A 22,822-nucleotide genomic window follows, 5' to 3' on the forward strand; every position below is an offset into this window, starting at 1 on the left:
ACAGGGAACATCACACACCAGGGCCTGTCGGGGTTGGGGTTTAGGGGAGGGATAGCATTAGGAGAAATACCTAATGTAAATGATGAGTTGATGGGTGTAGCAAACCAACATGGCACATGTATACATATGTATCAAACCTGCACGTTGTGCACATGTACCCTAGAACTTAAAGTATAATGATAAAAAAAAAAGAGGTAGCATTTTCATCGGCTCTATCTCTTTGATGCTCCTAAAGCATTACCTTCCAGACTTTTTTAAAAGTTCTAATTCCTATTCCTTTTAAGAAATGGAGTACAGAAAATATAGTAGTGGGTAGAGTAACCATTCGTATATGTTAACTGGAACTTTAAAACAAGTGTGAGATGGCTGATTAATTGGGCGCTTATATCTTAGGTATAGGACTGAGTAAGCCATTGTTTAATTATAATTTTTCTTCTTTAGAGTCCAGAGGGTATGGCAAACAATAATAATGGTAACTACATTTCAGCTGTTGACAGAAATTCTGAACCCAGAGACTCTGCTATTTACTTAGCGCACAAAGGTTTCTGTCTTTAAAGTGTAAGCATGACATTGGCTTTGGACCAATTCTTAAATCTGTTTGCAACTCAGCTAATTTCATTTGTGGTATTTGTTTCATATTTGATAACATATGGTTCGTTTAAGACTTGTTTAGTCCATTTTATTCTTGGAAACATTAATAACTTCCAGTTGAATTGGCTGACAGTCTTGGCTAAAACTTCCTCAGTTGCCTGTGAAACCTGAAGTGATGAGGTCAGTGACCTTGGCAACGTTTAATTCAGAGACACTGCCTCGGGGGTCAGAGAGAGAGAGAGGTTGCTTCAGGTTCTCTTTGATATGTGTCAGTGTGGCACATACCTGACTCCTCACCTTTCTTCAGAGTTGCTTTGGTAGAGGTGGACTGCTGTGTGGGTGTGTGTGTGCCTGTATGCATGCCCCAGCACATTCTCAGGAAGGAAATCTCTTTGGCTACATTTCTTTTTTAATGAAGAGTAAACAGTGGACATAGAATAAAACTTTTGCTTAGGTGGATCACCAAAAATGAAGTTTCTCTTTTTCCTTTATTCCAATTAGATTCTGTAATTGGTTCTTGTCTAGAGAGAGAACCTTTGCCAATCATAAATATTCTTTTTCTTAGTCGTTTTAAGTTTCTGTTTGGTTAAGCTTTCTAACTCATTTTTATCACAGCACATGCATACCTTTGCCAGAAATCTTCTAAGTCATGCTCTTTCTGTTCCATATAACGAATTATTTGTTTCCATTTGCAATATCCAGGTTTTTGGCCATGAAGCTGACCTGTTTCCATGTCTAACATGTGACCTAAGTGGTTAAACCAAAATAAGATATTTAGTTCCTTTGTTCTTCCTAGCTACAGACCCTGTTTATAGGTTTGAACTTTAGGAATTTTTATTGAAGTCTAGGGTGCCTTGAGGGTTGTGCTGATATTCTAAATCTCTTCCTTAATCATGACTCATTTCTGGAGGCTTTGATGGATTATCTAGTGAGAAATTGACAGCATGAAAAATAGTCAGATTGGACTCTAGGCAGAATGATAAGGTTGTCTGCAGTTCTTCACTACAAAGGTTTTCTGCTTCCCCCTTTACTCTAAATCTCTTCTTTCAGGGAAGAAGAAAAAAGTGCAATTATTGAGTTTCTACTGACAAATTCAGTTATACTATGGTATAAATGATTGTTAAAGCATAATTCAGTGTTTCTCCCCAAAGTCTATAAATTTCAACAGAGAATAAAGTCTTCAAAAGGATGAGTCTCTCTTTATAGAATATCAGGCTCTGTGGGACATAGGATACTCCATTTCCTAAATGATACCTGGCAAACAGCCACCAGATTAACCCTGTGAAGAGTGGCTGCCTGTGAGCCTGACCCTGAGTCCTCACCATCCTGGGTAGTGGTGGTGATACGGTGTATGATGTCCTTGTGGCTTTTGGCTGAGTGCTGTCAGTGCCACTAGTGAGAAGAATACTGCTGTTCTTCCAAAAATTACTCAATTTTAAAGATGCACCTAATGCGTTAACCTAATGTAGGTTAATTAGGAAGAAATGTCTCAAACTGAGTTCTAGGCATTTTTTCCCAGAGGAAGGATTAGCTAGGACCTAGGCCTTGAGTTCCCTGTAGATGAGAGGGAAATTTTATAGCCATCTTACTGGGTGAAAAGTGATACCTTATTGTGGTCTAATGACTGACAGTGTTGAGCATCTTTTTGTGTGTATATTGGCCACCTGTATATCTTCTTTGAAAAAATGTCTATTCAGAATTTTGCCTATTTTAAATTGGATTGTTTTTTGGGTTACAGAGTTCTTTATATATTCTAGATGTGAGTCCCTTTTCAGATTTTTTTTACTTTCTTGATGATGTCTTTTGAAGAACTGGGCTTTAATGAAGTTCATTTAATGTATTTTTTCTTTTGTTGTTTGTGCTTTTGGTGTTATATCTAAGAAATCATTAATCCAAGATCATGAAGATGTATGCCTTTTTTTTTTTTTCTGGTATATAGAAATTGACTTTATATGTATGCCTCCTTTTTTTCTTTTCAGAGTTTTATAGTTTTAGCTTTTACATCTAGGTCTTTTCCGATTTTTAAGCCTTAGTTTTTTAGGTTTTTTTTTTTTTGGCCTGAACAGAGAGAGATATTACTAAATGTCAGTTTTGTTTTATTTTTGATTGCTAATGTTTTGGTGTATTTCCTTCTAATGTTTTCATATACATGTGTACGTGCTCTTGTGCATAGACATATGTGCGCACATGCATATACACACACATACATACACACACACTTTTTAAAACCAGATGGAAGTTTTGTTGACTCTGACTTCCTGATTGGAAATGCAAGCAACTCTCACTTACCACAGGAAAGAGGGAGTCACAGTGGAATGTCTTATTTTAGAAGTAGTATATAACCTTTGGGAATAGTAGTATAAATAGATTGTGCATTTTCAGATTTTTATTTTTTTGAGACGGAGTCTCGCTGTGTCGCCCAGGCTGGAGTGCAGTGGCATGATCTCGGCTCACTGCAAGCTCCGCCTCCCAGGTTCAAGCGATTCTCCGGCCTCAGCCTCCTGAGTAGCTGGGACTACAGGCACGTGCCACCAAACCTGGCTAATTTTTTGTATTTTTAGTAGAGACGGGGTTTCACCGTGTTAGCCAGAATGGTCTCCATCTCCTGACCTCGTGATCCGCCTGCCTCAGCCTCCCAAAGTGCCGGGATTACAGGCATGAGCCACCGCACCCGGCCCATTTTCAGATTTTTAAATCTCATTGTGAACATTAACCAAACTTTTGTTTTATATCTATATCAAAATCTTCTCAAAAAACTTACTAGTTCAGAATTTATGATAACTTAGATGTTCTATCCCAATATGTTTTTTGTTTTTTTGTTTGTAGTATCTATAAATTGACCTCTAGGTTAAATTGCCTGACCTTGGCTAAGTGTGGTAGCTCACGGCTGTAACCTCTGCACTTGGGAAGGCTGAGGTGGGAAGATGGCTTGAGCCCAGGAGTTCAAGGCCAGCTTGTGCAACATAGTGGGACCCCCATCTCTACAAATAATAATAATAATAATTTTAAAAAATTGCTTGACCTTTCTTTAGGTGGAGATGGGGTAAGATTGTATGTGTGTGTATACAGTTGCTCAGTAAATATCTCTTATGAATGTTGAGTGTTGTATGAGTATTAAATATGTAACAATAGGTTTTAAATAATTTTTCCTCTTGTCTCATAGGTAAACCATTCTTATCAGACCATATATTTTTCTGTTAGAAAATCTCTATCTTTCTCTACACACACACATACCCCCACACCCAGATGCTCCTTGACTTACAATGAGGTTACATTGTAATAAACCTATCATGAGTTGGAAATTTTTGGGTCAACAATGCACTTAATCCACCTAGCCTACTGAATGTCATAGCTTAGCCTATCGTACCTAAAACATGCTCAGAACACTTATGTTAGCCTGTAATTGGGCAAAATCATAAAGCACAAAGCCTGTTTTATAATACAGTATTGGATATCTCATGTAATTTGTTGAATACTGTACTGAAAGTGAAAAACAGAAAGGCTTTATGGGTACTTCAAGTATTGTTTCTACTGAATGCATATTGCTTTTGCACCATCGTAAAGTCAAAAAACCATAAATTGTATCATTGTTAAGTTGGGGACCACCTGTATATATATGTTTATATGTAATATTTATATGTACAAATGTATGTTTATTAGAAGACACAAATATAATTGAATGTTTGATTATGATACCTGTTGTGGGCAAAAATAGTACCTTAATGTCAACCTAGAATTTTCAAAGTACATTATTATGCATTATTGTCACCCTCTGTAAAATAGGTAGATGAGAAACAGAAGTCCAGAAAGGCTAACTCTCTTACCCCAATTTACACAGCTAATATATGCTGGAGGTTTCATGTGAACCCAAGTATTCTGATTTTTTTAGACCAAGTCCTTTTATTCTATAATGTCCTCTTGGGGGAATCAAAGCATTGATTTGTGTCAAAATAAATCTAGATGACCCTATTCCACTTTATAGTGACTTTCTTGCTTCTTTCCTTCCTTCCTTTAATAAATATATGAGTATGACATATTTATATATTTGGTTGTTTTTTTAGGTATAATTACCATTTTTCAAAGGAACAGATTTTAGGTATTCAGCTCAATGAGTTTTGACAATTGTATACACCCATGTAATCACCACCTAAGATAATGAACATTTCACCCCAGAAAATTCATTCATGCCTCTTTCCAGTCAGTCCCTTCTCCCTTACTCCATGCAACCACACTTCTGATTTCTGTCTCAAGATTTGTTGTTCTTGGATTTCATGTAAATGGAGTGCACAGATGCATTCTTTCATGGCTGGCTTCTTTTGTTTAACATGTTTTCAGAGAGTCATCCTGGTGTGGGTATCAGGTTTGTGTTTGTTTTACATTTTGCTGGGTACTATTTCATTGTACAAATTTACCACAGTTTATCCATTTTTCTATCGATAGATGTTTGAGTTTTGTCTGTGTACAAATAAGTTTGCTATAAACATTCTTTTTTTTTTTTTTTTTTTTTTTTTGAGGCGGAGTCCTCGCTCTGTCGCCCGGACTGAGTGCTAGTGGCCAGATCTCAGCTCCTGCAAGCTCCGCCTCCGGTTCACGCCATTCTCCTGCCTGCCAGCCTCCCGAGTAGCTGGACTACAGCCCCGCCACCTCGCCCGCTAGTTTTTTGTATTTTTAGTAGAGACGGGGTTTCACCGTGTTAGCCAGGATGGTCTCGATCTCCTGACCTCGTGATCCGCCCGTCTCGGCCTCCCCAAAGGCTGGGATTACAGGCTTGAGCCACCGCGCCACGGCCCTATAAATTCTTGTACAAATCTTTTTGTCAACCTATATTTTCATTTTTCTTGGGTATCTAAGAGTAAAATAGAGTCAATGTACATTCAATTTAAAATAAACTACCGGTTAGTTCTTAGAAGTGGGTGGATCATTTTATAGTCTCCTCAGCAGTATACAAGTATTCCAGTTGCTCCACATCCTCACTGATGTTTGATAGCTATAGTGTTTTTGATAGTAATCATTGTAGGTATGTGAAATAGTATCTTATTGTGGTTTCAATTTGCATATTCCTGATTCCTAAAGATGTGGATTATCTTTTCATGTGTTTATTGGCTATTCGTGTGTGTGTGTGTGTGTGTGTGTGTGTGTGTGTGTGAAGTATCTGTTCAAATCTTTTGCCTACATTTTATTAGGTTTCATATTTTTTACCATTTGTAGAGGTTGTTTATATGTCATGGATACAGCCCTTTGTCAAATAGATGTGTTGTGGATATTTTTTTGCCAGTCTATGACTTGTTTATTGCTTTTATTAATGATGTTTGTAGTAGTTTTTAAAGAAAAAGTAATTATGTAGTTTTTTGGATAGATCCAGAAACTTAAGTGAGAATAAATTTAAATGTCTTTCCAAATTAACAAAACAGAATATTAAAAAAATCTAAATGGACTAACCTATATATACCTTCTAATGGTCTCTTTGGTAAGTACCTGTTCTTTTTTAATTGTTAAACTCAAATCAGAGATTAGCAATAAACTTACCTAGCTGACTCCATTACCTCTTTCAGAGAGTATATACCCCTGAGTGGATGGAAGTCATGAAACTCAAAACTTATTGCTCAGCAAAGTGCTAATGTTGCAGGTGAATTTCCACAACCCTATGCAAGTTTTTGTCTGTTACAAATAAGTTTGCTATAAACATTCTTTTTTTTTTTTTTTTTTTGAGGCGGAGTCTCGCTCTGTCGCCCGGACTGGAGTGCAGTGGCCTATGCAAACACACTTTCTGGAGAACACACTTTCTGGAGAACACATTCTTTCCCTTTGTGTTTTGCTTTCAGTCTGCATGGTGCTCTCACATGAGTTAGTAGTGCACAAGACCTCTGTGAGGCAGATAGCACAGTTGTGGGAATGGAATGGTTGTGCTGAATGCAAAATCTATGACAATCTAGGTCAGTAGTCTTCCAAACCTAGAATCTTTCAATTCTCCCATGCTTTTTCTCAGCTTAAGCATGTGTGTGCCCACACTGCATACACACACCCTCCCTTCATATCGATAAAGCAAAAAGCCCACATGTTAGGTGGAGCAGTTACTAATCCTGGGGTCCAAGATCTGTAACTAGCCAGCTCCTTATGATGAAGAATTCTATGTCTTCCTCAGCAAGCCGAGCTTGTATATCTCTAAAGAGTAGTTTGGAAACAGCTCATCCACCTCCCATCCCCAGGAATTAGTGTGGTCCAACTTTATGCCTACATACTTAATGTGAACACATATAGATATGCATACAAGTTAAAAATCCTTAGATATTTATGTCAAAAGTGGCTTATGATAGGTACACAGGGATTTTCATTCTTGCTGTCTTAGTTAATTGTGGCTGCTATTAAAAAATACCTTCGACTGAGTAATTTATAAACAACAGAAATTTACTGCTCACAGTTCTGGAGGCCGGAAGTTCAAGATCAAGGTGCCAGCAGATTCAGCGTCTGGTGAGGGAGGGCTTGCTCTCTGCTTCCAAGATGGCACCTTGCTGCTGTGTGCTCGTATGGTAGGAGCGACAAGGCAGCTCCCTTCAACCTCATGTATAAGGGCACTAATCCGATTCACTAGGGCAGAACCATCATGACTTAATCACCTCCCAAAAGGCCCTACTTCTTAATACTATAATGTTGGATATTAGTTCCAACATATGAATTGGGGGAAACACCAACATTCAGATCATAGCACTTCCCTTACCCTAGTTAGGGGTATATGTAATGTTAATTCATAACACCCTCGCATATATCATCACTCAGCAATGAGCACATTGCAATTTATTTCTTTTAAGCTATCACTATCCTATTTTAGAAAGAACCATAGCATTTCCTATTGCTTTACAAAAATATGAATGGTTGGTGGTGTGCAAGGCTAACTCACTGTCTGTTCCTGTTCCTCTTGAGTCAGTCCTAGTGACACCTAGTTCTGTGACTTTTATTGTTTATCTGGTTATTTTATGTGCACATATGGTGTTCATCTGGAGTTGATGTGACCTTAAATAAATTGAAGTTAGATTTTCATCAGTCTCTATAAGGGAAGACTTTATAATGAGTTGCTTAGATTGGATATTTTGTGGTTGGAGGGAAATCATTTCAATCTATAGGAGACAACAGATCAAAGAAGGAAATAAACAAAGGACTTGGCACAAACAGGGCCCAGTCTCCAACCTCTTTGTGAACCTTGCCCCGGGGATAGGATTGAGAGGGCAGAAGGTTGAATAGGCCTAATCCTGTGTATAGCCCCTCGGCCTTAGGCACTGTGGAAGCATGGTGATATCTCAAAATTACATCCTTTTCCCCACTAACTTTTGCTGTCAGCTTTAGTTGATTTTCTCATTAAAAAAATCATATAAGATTAAATGGAAGTTTTTTATTCTTTCCATTTCTGTTATATATGGGTAACCCTCATTCAAAATGAGATTTGTTCCCTTTTATGTATCTTTTAAACTCAGTTCTAGAACAAAGAAATGACAACAGAATACTGAAAAATAGAAAGCATCTAAGTCTGTTTTAATATTAATGCTTGTATCTCTTTTAAAAAAATAAGCTGCAAATTTAATGAGGGAAATTTAAGCAATTAGAGAATTAGAAGCTAATTTTGGTGATTTCATGAGTGAAAAAAATTCAGCAAAGGTATGGTATTGAATGGTATGTTATCTAATATAAGCATTAGTAAAAGAAGCAGCAGGATGTCAAATTTAGCAATGTCCATTTAAATTTATGTAGCTGTGTATCATTGTGGTTTAATTTAAAATTTTATATATCTTAGTATTGATTATTTCAGATCACTAGCTATATTTGGTTAGGTTTTTTGATGTTCATATATAATAAGCTTTTTAAAAAACCTTAGGTCCACAGTAACTAATGCCAACTATTTTTAAAAATATATTTGCCAAATTACCAAATTTACCATGAAGAAGAATATGCGAGAGAAGACTTAGTCTATAAAGAAGCCATTGTTTCTAAGACCAGGTCTGTTTCTTGTTGTTGTTCAATAGTTAATACATTCATATGTTTTGAAATTTAAAAGGTACAATAGAGTATGCTATGAAAATTATTTCTCCCAACTATTCAGTTTCTTTTTCCAGGAGGCAATCAATGTTTTAATCTTTAAGCAACTTTGATTTTGAGAAACTTAGGTAAATTTTGACATATTTATGATCAAATGTGTACCTAATATCTTATGTTCTGTTTTTGTCATTTGGCATGATTTTATTATCAAATCATATTGCCCAATTAACCGCATAAAATTGTATCTACTTGGCTGTTTTATTGGGAATTTGAATTTCTTCCTGTTCAATTTTGCTATTAAAAATAGCAAATGTTAGCATATTTGTAGAAATACAGGTACTATTTTTTATTGAAAAGTTACTATATTTATGGAATTCTATATATTAAAGATTATATTCACTGCAAGCAGTGGTTTTCCACTTTGGAAAGCTGTTATTAATGATATCATTTATAATCAATAGAGTCTTGGAAGAAATATGCTATTTCTCTGTATTTGTTTCTCAGAGAGGAAACACCCAGTTCAATAGTGTGATAGCATCATAGTCCCTCATTCTGTGTTGCTTGATTTCTTACCAGTATAATTGAACTAATCTCAGATTTTACTCCCCCTTCCCTATCCCCAATTTAATATGTAGGAGAGAGAGACAGAGTGATTAACCTCAGAATTTGAAAAAGAACAGTGCATATTTGCCATGTATGTTTCCCTTTAAGCATTATGAACATACAGAGTTTTAGACAAACTATTATGTTGGTACAAAAGTAACTGTGGTTTTTGCAGTCTTTATCTTTGCTAAAATTATTCAGCGTTTCTGGAAAGTATTTGCCTTATGTTCCTAGGCCTATCATGAGGTTTTAAAAATGTATACTAATTACTAAAAAAATTTAAGAGGTAGGGGTCTTACTCCATTGCCCAGGCTGGCCTTGAACTCCTGGGCTCAAATAATCCTCCTGCCTCAGTCTCTTGAGCAGCTAGGACTACAGGCATGTGTCATTGCACTTGGCGTGTATGTTAGTTTTTAAAGCATATACAAATGATGTAATTGTTAGAAGTGTTCCTCCTTCAAACATAGGCATGAAACAAACTTATAGATGTGTGCCTTGCTATAGTGTCATTGTTTGCACTCTTACTTGCCAGATTATATGTGTTTATAAATGCACATCAATTGAGTTTTGTGGTTATGTCCTGTGCATTGTTGGGATTTGGTATGTGTGCTAGGTAACTAATCTTCAAATCATACAGCAATTAAGGTGTATGTATTTTTAAAATGTAGTCCCACCTGGGTGCAGTGGCTCACGCCTGTAATCTTAGCACTTTGGAAGGCCAAGGCAAGTGGATTGCTTGAGCCTAGGAGTTCGAGATCAGCTTGGGCAACATGGTAAGACCCCCATCTCTACAAAAAATACAAAAATTAGCTGGGCGTGGTGGTGCACGCTTATAGTCCCAGCTACTCGGGAAGCTGAGGTGAGAGGATCGCCTGAACCCGGGGAGGTTGAGGTTGCAGTGAGCTGATCCTGCCACTGCACTCCAGCCTGGGTGACAGAGTGAGACCCTGTCTCACAAACAAATAAAACATCAATTATTTCTCTTTATTGTACCATTTTTGTAGTTTCAGTAGAAAGCCTGTTACTTGTATACTTCAAAAAATTTGAAGCATTGTTAAAGGAGTATAAATCTCAATCAATTGGCAGTTATTTCTAAAAGGGTGCATGAGAGAAGGAATGGGAGGAGGCAGCTGTGAGGCGCAGGTCGGGGACACGGATTGGAGTACTCCTGTCCAGCAGGATGTTATAATTTACTAATGATTACAAACATGAAAGACCTTTGTATTTATTTAAACATAATGTCCACATTTAACACTTGACACCCAGGGACTGACACTGTCTGGTAGTGGCAAATTTGGGGAATTAGAATAAAATTTTCAGTTCTATTCATTTTAAATCTGCTTTAGTTAAAACATAAAGCACATTTTCCAAAAGATAGTCTTTGCAACCATTATTTAAGCAAGAGATTTCAGAGAAGTAGTAAACTTTTTCAATTGATTTGGTCTTTAATACTAGCTACAGGAGCAATTAGTTGGATTATCATTTTAACATAATTTTTCACCCAGCAATCCTTTTGAAAGTATTGTTTGCTTAGATTGAAACATTAAAGTGCTTCCTTCTGCCTGCAGTGCAACAGATTAAAAGAGAGAGAAACGCAGGCAAATGAACATGTAAAATTGGGTCAGTACCTAGTTGGGGGACCTGTGTGCCAGTGGTCTGGATTGTGTTGAGTTGAGGAGTTAGAGGAAACCATGAGAGAGAGACAGCAAATTGCTGCACCTCCCTGCTCGAAGGACAAAAAGGGGATTGAGGCCCTAGGGAATCCAGAACAATAAGCTGTCCACGAAGAGGGAAGGCATTTAGTATCAGTGCTGGCAATTTTGAATATTGAAAGGAGTTAAGGAGTCAGGATTGGAATAGGGGTAGTTGGGGGATTTATAGTCCCAAGGCAATTAGGAAAATGGACTGAGCCATGTTGCTGCCCCTTGGAAGCGGGTCTGGGAGGGCTTTGGGTTTTAGATAAACGAGCAGGAATGTGGGCAAAGGTTGAGCACTGAAGTGCCATTGAAAGCTGCATGTGAATTTTTAGGTATTGTTTGTAATCTTTCTGTACCTGTGGAATTACAGTGTCCCAGATTTCATATTTCACGTGTGATTATATACAATGATTATGATATGAATATCATTATGAATATTATATGAATATGGTTATGATTACATAATATAAACAGCTACAGTTGAAGATGTACAAATGGGATTTTTCATTTCATGAAAGGAGATATATATTTTATTTATTTTTAGATATTCATGGTCACACATTTTTTTCTTTCTTGTCTTACAGAAACCACAAAAAAGAAGTTGGTAGAAGTTTTGTTAAACTTTTTTTTTTTTTTTTCTCTACTAGTTAACAGATTTCAGATGCACATTATCCAAATTCAAATCTCTGTCACTCACCACAGGAATATGGAATGTGGCTTTGATCTTGAGGGTGTTGTACTCATGGTAACTAGATGCTCCATTTCTCAGCTTTACCTTGAAGAGTTTTTCTGGTTTTGTCTTGAAATGATACTGAAGTTTATCTTTCTAAATTCTTCCCTTTTGTGTGGGTGTAGCCATGTACCTGTATCCGAGTTTTGCTTAGGATAATACATTTTAGAATTTGAACTGGAGGAGACTTTTCCCCTTCTGACTTAAGGCACCAAAGTAGTTTTAATTGCTCTACAATCCAAGGAAGCAGAAGCAAGTGGGTTTGCTGCCAAGAATGCTTACCACAAAGAGGAAAAAAATAATTGTAGCTCTGAATTTTAGCTCTGGCTTGTAAAATATGACAGTCTTCTACTATCTCTTTTTCTTTCATTGAGTTACCTTGCTGCCACATCTGTCTCTACTTTTTTTTCCAAATGGGTTTATTAGTTTTGTTATTTTGAATATGGCTGGGGTGATCCTGGAAACACTGGTCTGAGAAATAGTCTTGACATTTCAGCTAGAAACAAACCTGGGGGTAGATTGATCTGAGACAGAGTTTGAGACCATCCCTCTGAACCTCTCCAGGGTGGGCCTAAGTGTCAAACTGTCATTCCCCCATGAGGAAGGAGGTTTCACCTTCTTCTTTTCAAGATAGCAAGATGTTGAGGCTTTGCTGGATTTTCCTTTTTTACGCTGCCAGTTGGGCTCTGATATGGAATCTGCCTATCTCTTCTCCCTTGCCTACAGGCTGGAGGCTCTCAGGTCATTTTTACCAACCCATTGGAGATAGTGAAGATTCGTCTGCAAGTTGCTGGAGAGATCACCACGGGACCTAGAGTCAGCGCCCTGAATGTACTCCGGGACTTGGGAATTTTTGGTCTGTATAAGGTGGGTAGGTTTAGGTTATAATGTACTCAATAAAATGTGAAAGAATGTGGAAACCAGACTTCTTCCCTCCAAGTTGAAAAGCAATCTTGTCCAGCAGGGTAGTCTGTGGAGTAGAAAATCAAACAAAAGAAAAGCATCAGGACACTTATATGAGAGGCTATGGGATACACATGCAGCTTCTCCTGTTGTCATCTTCAGGCTTTTGTGAAACTGCCAGCAAGGAGGCCGGCACCGCAGACCTACTGGCCTCAGGCTCACAGCCTTTCATTTGCTGGGGGGTTTGGGAAGACTTTCCTTGGTGCTCTCTTTGGGCTGGTTTAGGGCTTCAAAATAGTCTTATGTTTCTTTTCAGTCTGAGTTATCTCTATTGTTAACTTCCCAGTGGGAGCTTTTCTTTGTCTTAATTTGACCACAGTAAAACAGTAGTAGAGTTTGGTAGGATTCAGGTCTTTAAGAAGTTAAGTGGTAGGATTTGTCAATAATGAATTCCATTTAGAAAAAAAAAAAAAAAAAAACCAACAACAACAGAGTATACTGTACTTTAACAAAATGCCAGTCAACAGATTCCTTCCCTGCGGGCATACTTACTCCCATCATTACGGATCAGATGTAATGGAGCAGAAGCTATTATTTTTCTTAAACAAGGAAGAGTATTTCTTTCCATTCCTTTGCCTCGTATAAGAGGAATACGTAAATTTAGCCCCCATAGACAACTGTGTTTCCACAGCATCTGATATAGATCCATCACTGCAGAAATGTGTAAATTTGTTTCTGTAACTGCAAATTAGAAATTAGAAATTCTGTAGATTGGAATCACACAGCTACAGGGTTCTCTGGAGATCAGCAAACAATGATGCCTGTCTCAAGAGAGTTTCGTACACATTTTTGCTTCCTCCTCCCCAATCCCAATTTCCATCCTTTTTGAATTCCCTTTGAGAGATGAATTTATTAATATTGCTTCTGTCTGTATTATCCTTTAGTGAGTCCTTGGATTTTTTTCTTTTTTCAATGTTTGTGTTTGTCTTTTCAAAAAAAAGCCAGGGCTGGGAGCACTGGCTCACACTTGCACTCCCAGCACTTTGGGAGGCCGAGGCAGGGGGATTGCTTGAGCCCAGGAGTTCAACCAGCCAGGGCAAAATGTCTAGACCTTGTCTCTACTTAAAAAAAAAAAAATTAGCTGGCACAGTGGTGCACACCTGTCATCCCAGCTACTCAGGAGGCTGAGGTGGGAGGATCACTTGAGCCCAGAAGGTCAAGGCTACAGCAAGCTGTGATCGCGCCACTACACTCCAGCCTGGACAACATAGTGAGACCCTGTCTCAGGAAAAAAAAAAAAAAAAAAGAATAAAACAGAGTCATTAAAAAAATAAGCACCAAGGTGGAGTGTTTGCCTAGCTAGGTAGTGGAATGGTGTGGGCTTCTGACAGAGCTGAGAGAGGTGTTCTTTGAGACCTCAGTCATTGGACAAGCTGCCCCTGGGTAATGATTTTCTACTCCTGTGGAAATCTGCTGCTAAAATATTTTGTCTGCTATTTAGGACATGGGGAATGAGGAGGGAAGATTTGGGTTTCTTTTCCCCGTGCTCTAGAGTAGTTACCTTCCTTCACCACTGCCTCTAGCTTTTTACCTGGCACTGCGGGGACTCTCACCTGATGTAAAAATTTAAGAGGGTAGATCTTGTGTGTTTTTACCATAGTAAGAGATTAATTGATTTTAAAAACCCTGAATCTATATAAAAAATGCCAGAAAGTTCTTAGTTTTCAGATAGTATCATTACCCAGTTATTAACTCTAGGACTGCAGGATTCACCATGCTTTCACAAGCTTTGAGATATACGGATTTCCTTATTCCCCACTTATCTCCTGCCTCCCCCATTTCCCTTGCACATCAGTTCTAATGCTGTTTGAGGGATACCTCAGGCTTGTCACTGAGGGACACCTCAGGCTTGTCACTGAAAAATGTCACATGGATCCCATTTGGGCATTCATACTCAGTTTCACACTGTTTTGCACTATTTCCTCACTGTGTGACAGGGTGCCAAAGCGTGTTTCCTCCGAGACATTCCCTTCTCTGCAATCTATTTTCCTGTTTATGCTCATTGCAAACTACTTCTGGCTGATGAAAATGGACATGTGGGAGGTTTAAATCTTCTTGCAGCTGGAGCCATGGCAGGTAACTACGAATTTTTTTTTTTAACTGCAAGAATTCTCCCATTATTTAAAAAGTACAGAATCTCTATGTACTTTCCCCTTTTATTTCTGGAAGGATTATTGTTTGTACCTGACTTAGTTTAAATATCACTTTTTCTCCTTTGTGGGATGTGCTGTAATTCTGATGAGAGTTAATTACATTTGCATAATGTGGATAAACAGCTTAATGCAGCTTAGCAACTCAGAGCCAAATTAGATCTGCCCATCTAAATTGGGCTTTCATCATTAACATGTTTCTTAGTCTCCTGTGCCCCTGAAACCTTGAGTACAGCCAAGCTAAGCATTAAGGTGGGAAAGTTTTTCCTCAAATCAGTTGCTTTGCTGTATCTCATGCTTATGCACAGATCTAGCATGCTCTTACTTTCTCTCTCTGTATATTGGAATCTACATGGTTTGGCCCAAAATTGAGCTTTTGTCATGAAGGTGTCCCTCTTTTTCCTACCATTGCCCTCATTAGACCAAAGTAAGCAGTACCCCTCAGCAAACCACCTTGAGCTCAATTTTTATACTTTTTCTAACCCTTAACACTTTGTCATTAGCCAGGTGTAGTGGTGCGTGCCTGTAGTCCCAGCTACCCGGGAGGCTGAGGTGGGAGGATCACCTGAGCCTGGGTGGTCAAGGCTGCAGTGAGCCGAGATGATACCACTGTACTCCAGCCTGGGTGACAGAGTGACAGCTTGTCTCAAAAAAACAAAAAAAAACAAAAACAGTTTGTCTTTTATTAATAGGTATTTGCATAAGTGTTATCCTCTGTACTAGGCTAATAGCTTCTTGAGGGCAAGAGTTTCATTCTCTTCATCCTTGCCTTTCCTATGTGGCCAGTGTAATAGTAATAGGTGCTCAATAAATGTCAATAACATGAAGGAAAACCTTCATCTCATCTAAGATACCAAATTAGGCACAGAAGAGATTCCATTTGAAAGAGGAGCCTTGTAAGAGCAGGGAGGTACTAAGATGCTTCCTTCTGACCTCATAGGTACAACCTGACTCTTGAGTTAGGAAGGAGCTGACTTGGAATAGAAGGAGAGAACCAGGTGTCCTTGGCTGCACCAACACTCTGAAAAGACAAAGGAAGGAAGGGGTGCATGTCTGCTCTCTATACAACCAGTAATGAACCATTGCAGAGCTCAGTGTGGCTCTGACCAGCCAGGCTTATGTTCACTGTGTGCCTCTTCATTGCTGGGCTCATTCTCCTCTGGAGGCTCTGGCTAAACATCGGGGCAACCTGAGCAGCTCCTGGAGTGTGCTGTGCTTGGTGTGTGGCAGGAGCCCTTGGGCCTGAGAGTGTTGGGATGGACCACATTGTTGTTCTTGCTTGTGAAGACAGGGATGACTTGTGATCATTCAGAAATGGCCCCAGGGACCTTACCGCCCTTACTTGGGGCCCAGCAAGTCCTTTCTCCTCTAGCGGTGGTGATTTCAGTAAGTTTTGCGTTTAAAAGCCAGTAAAGTTACCTGCTCAGTCTTGGCAGTGAGTTGTGTATAGCAGCCCCTTTCTGGTACTTAACCAGTCTCCCACTTTTTTTTTTTTTTTTTTTTTTTTTTTTTTTTTTGAGACGGAGTCTTGCTCTGTCACCCAGGCTGGAGTGCAGTGGTACAATTTTGGCTCACTGCAACCTCTGCCTCCCGGGTTCAAGTGATTCTCCTGCGTCAGCCTCCCAAGTAGCTGGGACTACAGGCATGTACCACCATGCCTGGCTAATTTTTGTATTTTGGATAAAGACAGGGTTTCACCATGTTGGCCAGCACAGCTGGTCAGAGCCACACTGAGCTCTGCAATGTTTCATTACTGGTTGTATAGAGAGCAAACATGCACCCCTTCCTTCCTTTGTCTTTTTGGAGTGTTGGTGCAGCCAGGGACACCTGGTTCGCTCCTTTTCCAAGTCAGCTCCTTCCTAACTCAAGAGTCAGACTGAGGCCAGGCGCGGTGGCTTATGCCTATAATCCCTGCACTTTGGGAGGCCGAGGTGGGCAGATCACGAGGTCAGGAGATTGAGACCATCCTGGCTAACACAGTGAAGCCCCGTCTCTACTAAAAATGCAAAACATTAGCTGGGTGTGGTGGCAGGTGCCTGTAGTCCCAGCTACTTGGGAGGCAAGGCAGGAGAATGGCGTGAACCTGGGAGGCGGAGCTTGCAGTGAGCCGAGATCACGCCACTGCACTCCAGCCTAGGCGACAGAGTGAGACTCCGTCTCAAAAAAAAAAAAAAGAGTCAGGCTGTACATGTAAGGTCTCAGACTCCTGACCTCAGGTGATCCACCCATCTTGGCCTTCCAAAGTGCTGGGATTACAAGCGTGAACCACCACACTTGGCCCAGTCTCCTACTTTTAAATGGGGGCAACATTTGCCTTCCAGGCTTTTCCTTGGGCTTTCCAATCAGCAACGAAAAACAGCCAGAGAAGAAGAGTCTAATTGTGGACAGGCGTTTGCCAGTGGTTGACTGAACCAACTAAATATTTCCATGGAACTGTCAGCACCAACTTTTTCCCCATAGACATTTGATGTCAGTTTTCAGAATGAAATTATTTTTTCTAATTTTTACCAGTCAAGATTTGCTAGCAGGGGCCGGGCGCGGTGGCTCAAGCCTATAATCCCAGCACTTTGGGAGGCCGAGACGGGCGGATCACGAGGTCAGGAGATCGAGACCATCCTGGCTAACATGGTGAAACCCCGTCTCTACTAAAATACAAAAAACTAGCCGGGCGACGTGGCGGGCACCTGTAGTCCCAGCTACTCAGGAGGCTGAGGCAGGAGAATGGCGTGAACCCGGGAGGCGGAGCTTGCAGTGAGCTGAGATCCGGCCACTGCACTCCAGCCCGGGCGACAGAGCAAGACTCCGTCTCAAAAAAAAAAAAAAAGATTTGCTAGCAGGAACTGAGAACATTCAAAAGTCTGCCTCCAAAGGCAGGCAGTTTACCTAGTTTCATCTGAATAGGGTGCAAGGCCATGCCAAGGGGAGGTATTTGCATTCTTCTCTAGCAGAACCCCCTACAAGGCTGCCAGCTCTATCTGCCTAGTGAGGATACAATGATATTCAGGCCAAATTGAATTTCTTTCCCCTGGGGAAGATTATTTTGCTCCTTTGCTCTCCGTTTTATTTTATAAGTAAAAGGTGTGGTTGTGAAATCCGTCTTCTGTGTCCTGCTGCTGATCAATCTCAACATGACCCCAGAGAGCTCGGGCACAGGGGCCTTTCCCTGACCAGCTCCCCTATTGTTTCTTAACTGACTGCCTGGCCACCTCTCGCTCCAGTTGTAATGACTTTTGTCATGTAAGCATGTCTGAAAGGAGTCACAGTTAACTCTCAAGGTAGCCCTTCAAACAAGCGAGTGATTATGAGTATTGATATTCACCTCCCACGCTACAGTTAACAGGAATCAGGAAAAACAGTAGTTTGGTGTCAGATACATTTAGTGACTCACTAAAATGACATTATCCTTTTTTTATACATAAAAAATACTTGTATCTTATTTAAAATAAAAAGGGAGGTAAAATAATTGAAACTGAAAGAGAACACTTGGGAATTGTCTTATTAATATTGCTACTTTTTTTTTCCTTTCACAGTTATTTGGGATCATGCAATGTAGAGTGATTTTTTTTTAATTCAGGAAAAAAAATAATTTTCCACTGATTACACTGAAACAGCTAATAGGCTTCTATGTCCTTTTCCCATTAGTGGCCAGACATCTATTTAAAGAGTTTTGAGTTCCGCTCAAGTGACTGAAGTTGCAGACTCTATAGTAGATGTTAGCAGTATTCCTATCTTTTATAAGGTACTCTAGATAAATTAAATGTAGTTTTCTTCTGAAAGGTGTCCCAGCTGCATCTCTGGTGACCCCTGCTGATGTCATCAAGACAAGACTGCAAGTGGCTGCCCGCGCTGGCCAGACGACATACAGTGGTGTCATCGACTGTTTCAGGAAGATTCTCCGGGAAGAAGGGCCCTCAGCATTTTGGAAAGGGACTGCAGGTAGGCAGGGGCTGGAGCCATACAGAATAGCTGGCTGGCTCTAGCATCCTCCCCTGTGACTCAGTGGCTGTCTTTACCACATTTGTTCTGGCTTTAAGTCTCCCCTGCCCCTGTTTCTCTTTTTCAGCTCGAGTGTTTCGATCCTCTCCCCAGTTTGGTGTTACCTTGGTCACTTATGAACTTCTCCAGCGGTGGTTTTACATTGATTTTGGAGGCCTGTAAGTCAGCTGCTCAACTCCTTTACAAAGAAATCACTAAAACCAAAACAAATGTTTGCTCTGTCTACAAAGGCATTGTTGCAACTCTTAGAAAACTGATAAGACAGAACCTTTAATAAGTTCTGTCTTATCAGAATAAATGATAAGATCAATAAATGATAAGACCAATGCATTTAAAACAGTGAGCTTAAGAGGCATTTGTGTTAAGCGAGTAAAACTGTGACAGAGTGACATCATACATAATATTAAGCAGCTATTGGGGGATTTTAGGGAAGCAGCAATTTTTTTTTAAAAGACAGGATATCCTCTGTTGCCTAGGCTAGAGTGCAGTGGCATGATCTTGGCTCACTGTAGCCTCAACCTCCCGGGCTCAAGTGATCCTCCCACCTCAGCCTCCCAAGTAGCTGGGACCACAGAGGCATGCCACCACACCCAGCTAATTTTTGTACTTTTTTATAGAGATGGGATCTTGCTGTGTTGCCCAGGCTGGTTTCGAACTCCACCAGCCTTAGCCTCCCAAAGTGTTGGGATTATAGGCATGAGCTACCGTGCCTAGCCAGGAGGCAGCAGATTAAAATGCTGTGTAAATAATTGTCTTTTTTCATGTAAGCAGATACTGAACTTCATGGCGTTCTCCTTATGTGGATTTTATTATATGGCCCTTTCACAGAAGTAATGTAAATGTATACCAGTAACACTTCTGTGCATTTTCTTTAAAAGTCCCAAGCCTTTTTGCATCTCTGGTACTTCATTATTCACCACAACTTATTATTAGTTAGGTGTAGATGTTCTGGAAGCTAATTTACTGGAAAAACCAATAGGCTTGAAGAGAGATTTGGCCCATGGATATAATCACTAGTGAGCTGTAGGCCAGAAATTGGGCTTCTAAAAGTTTATCACTTGAAGCTTGCACTGAGAAGAGGAATTATTAGTTGAATTTTCTGGGTGGGGAAGTGGTACCCAAAGCAAGCAATTATTAGCTTTTCAGCAGAAGACCAAGTACTGTTCCTGAGTCCTCACATCAGAAGCCTGTGAACTCCTCTGTGCCCAAAGGTCATATATGGAATCAGCTGTTGAACCAAGTGGAGGGACCTATGCAAAAAAAGTGAGAACAGTAGGTCTTACAGTTGCATTGTAGAAATGTGAAGCTTCAGGCTTTTCCATGCTTTCATCTTCTGTAAAAGAACTAAAGCTATTTATTTCTCTCTCTCTCTCTCTCTCTTTTTTTTTTCCTGAGTCTCGCTCTGTCGCCCAGGCTGGAGTGCAGTGGTGCGATCTCGGCTCACTGCACCTTCCACCTCCCAGGTTCAAGTGATTCTCTGCCTCAGCCTCCCGAGTAGCTGGGACTATAGGCGCGTGCCACCGTGCCTGGCTGATTTTTTAAAAATATTTTTAGTAGAGACAGTTTCACCGTGTTAGCCAGGATAGCTTCTATCTCCTGACCTCGTGATCCACCTGCCTTGGCCTCCCAAAGTGCTGAGATTTCCGTGCCCTGCCTATTTCTCTTTAAATAATTTAATTGATAATCTTTATGAGTCTACTACGTAAAAAGTTAACTTCTAAAGTTATGTCAAAAGAAAATATATACTTTAAAATTACTTTCATATATGCTAAGTGCAGAAAATTTGGAAAACCATGAAGCATAAAAGAAAAAAACCAGCCTGGGTGTGGTGGCTCACACCTCCCAGTGCTCTGGGAGGCCAAGGCAGAAGGATCGCTTAGACCAGAAGTTCGAAACCAGCTTTGGCAACATAGCAAGACCCCATCTTTACAAAGAGAAAAAAGAAAAAAATCATCCATAATCCTACTTCCCAGAGAGTCTCCATATTTGAGTGTCTTTTCTTCTGACTTTTTTTCTATGGATCTGTTTATATATATGTATACAAGCGTTGGAAATAAGGCCATTTCTCTTGTAAATCAAATATGTGGATAAGTTGCTGTCAAAGCAGCCATAAATCATGACTGTGGTTTCTAGTCATGCAGCACAGGTGCCATGGAAATAGTTGAGACAAACACTCTTCTTTGTGGCACATGGGTCAAACCGAAAATGTCCAGCTGTAAGCTGCCCTCATCCACCTTCAGCATGCTAACCATTGGCTTTTTTTCTGTCAACAGCAAACCTGCTGGTTCAGAACCAACGCCTAAGTCACGCATTGCAGACCTTCCTCCTGCCAACCCTGATCACATCGGTGGATACAGACTCGCCACAGCCACGTTTGCAGGCATCGAAAACAAATTTGGCCTTTATCTCCCCAAATTTAAGTCTCCTAGTGTTGCTGTGGTTCAGCCAAAGGCAGCAGTGGCAGCCACTCAGTGATGAGACATCTGTTGAGTGTGGCAAAATGGCACCTTGAAGAAAGAGGCCTAGGAGAGCAGCCCTGTAATGTATCCAGTCAGCTGCATGGTGCTGACTGAGCTGAGGAGTCAAACTATTCTTTCTATATGACATATACATATACTTGTTTATAAAATAATCATTTGCCCAGGGAAAAAACCACAATGCTGTTTCAAGCTTTAGTCTTATGTGTTGAAATGTTTTTGTAAGCCTTGGCATGAATTAGTGTTCTAGACTCTGCTTTGCACAGCTTGCACTTACAGTGATTGTACATATTGTACATCTTTGTACAGAGACATCTTGGCACCTCATCCCAACAAATCACATTTGTAGAAATGTAATGCGGTTCTGAGTGGCTTGAAATGTACAGAATGTTTTGAAAGTGTTTTATTAAGAATCACACAAAAATAAATGTATTAAAATTAAATTCATTCTCTTATTGGTGACTTATGAAAATAAAGCATCAATATTGGATGTATTTAATTCCTAGTTTGTTTTCCATTCTGGAATAAAAAGGTATTTGCTGATAAAAGGCATAATGAGACATAGTGCTGATACCATTGAATAAGTGATACTTTGGAAAGATGCATGCCAGTGGATGCCAGAGGACCAGGCTAATGACTTGTGTGTGCTGATATGTTTCCATTTGTATTTAATGTGTGTGTAGACCCTCCTCTGTTCATCAATCAAAAAGCATTTCCTAGGCAGCTCCTCTCCTGTCAGTGTGCATATAGAAACAGGGACATCTCCATCATTACTGGCTTAGTTTTGCTTTCCTTTGACACAGCAAGGCAAAGGCCAAGCTTTCAAAAGAGTAAAGGATACTTCCACAATTTTCCTTCATATGGATATGATTCCAGTCAAAAATAAAATGCACACCAAAATGTATACATGTAGTTTGATTTTCTTCATAAATATATTGATAATGCTTTTTGTTCTGATTGACTACTGATTCCAACTCATGATCAGGTTCGCCCTTTCTTCCACCTTTATAGAAAATAGAAAAATTAGTTTTAGAAAGGGTTAGCGCAGAGTGAAGGGAGGGAAGAAGAAAGAGAAGAAAGCCTCTATATGGTGATTTAGTGGGGTCTAGGTTCTTACTTTAGAATCCAAATGCAAACTGTTCTAAAAGTCACTCACCAAAGGCGTGATTACTAATTTGGATCTAAACATACATCTTGACAGCCACATCTACACTTTGATATGGATGTGATTTGATGTGCAGCATCAGAATTTATTTACCTTACCAAAGTGCTCTTGGAAGACATTGCTACTGCCAGTAAGCTGGAATATGAGAATGTATGCAAATATTTTCAAGAGGTGAGCCTGGAGACAGACCAAGTTACTTAGTATCCTGCACAGGGCTCCTTGATTGATGGCTGACAGCCCTGTGACCACAACTGTAGGCTGTTTGAAGGCCCTCCAGGAACAAAAGAGTTAGCTTTGAAAGCAAGTTATTTTCAAATGTATTAGATTGATCTCATAGGAATGGAATAAATAATAATACAGTTGTTTTGCTACTACCACTTGTTAGAAATATATGAGTAGTCCATGGATATGTGATTACAAAAGAA

At 39.8% G+C, this 22,822-nt stretch overlaps 1 protein-coding gene across 3 annotated transcripts in view; it reads left to right on the forward strand.

Annotated features, from left to right (window-relative positions):
• The window catches only part of SLC25A12 (solute carrier family 25 member 12), a 113,194-nt gene extending 91,058 nt beyond the window's left edge, over positions 1 to 22,136 (forward strand). For all 3 annotated transcript variants that reach the window (XM_017862360.1, XM_017862361.1, XM_017862359.1), the window contains 5 exons: positions 12,373 to 12,513; positions 14,547 to 14,685; positions 18,537 to 18,695; positions 18,823 to 18,913; positions 21,029 to 22,136. In XM_017862360.1, coding sequence (XP_017717849.1) covers positions 12,373 to 12,513; positions 14,547 to 14,685; positions 18,537 to 18,695; positions 18,823 to 18,913; positions 21,029 to 21,230 — 732 coding nt within the window. In that variant the 3' untranslated portion in view covers positions 21,231 to 22,136. The remainder of the gene's footprint in view (positions 1 to 12,372; positions 12,514 to 14,546; positions 14,686 to 18,536; positions 18,696 to 18,822; positions 18,914 to 21,028) is intronic.
• Positions 22,137 to 22,822: the final 686 nt, after the last annotated feature.

This window comes from Rhinopithecus bieti, unplaced genomic scaffold, assembly GCF_001698545.2.
Source record: "Rhinopithecus bieti isolate Rb0 unplaced genomic scaffold, ASM169854v2 scaffold_63316, whole genome shotgun sequence".
In the NCBI taxonomy this organism is placed as follows: domain Eukaryota; kingdom Metazoa; phylum Chordata; class Mammalia; order Primates; family Cercopithecidae; genus Rhinopithecus; species Rhinopithecus bieti.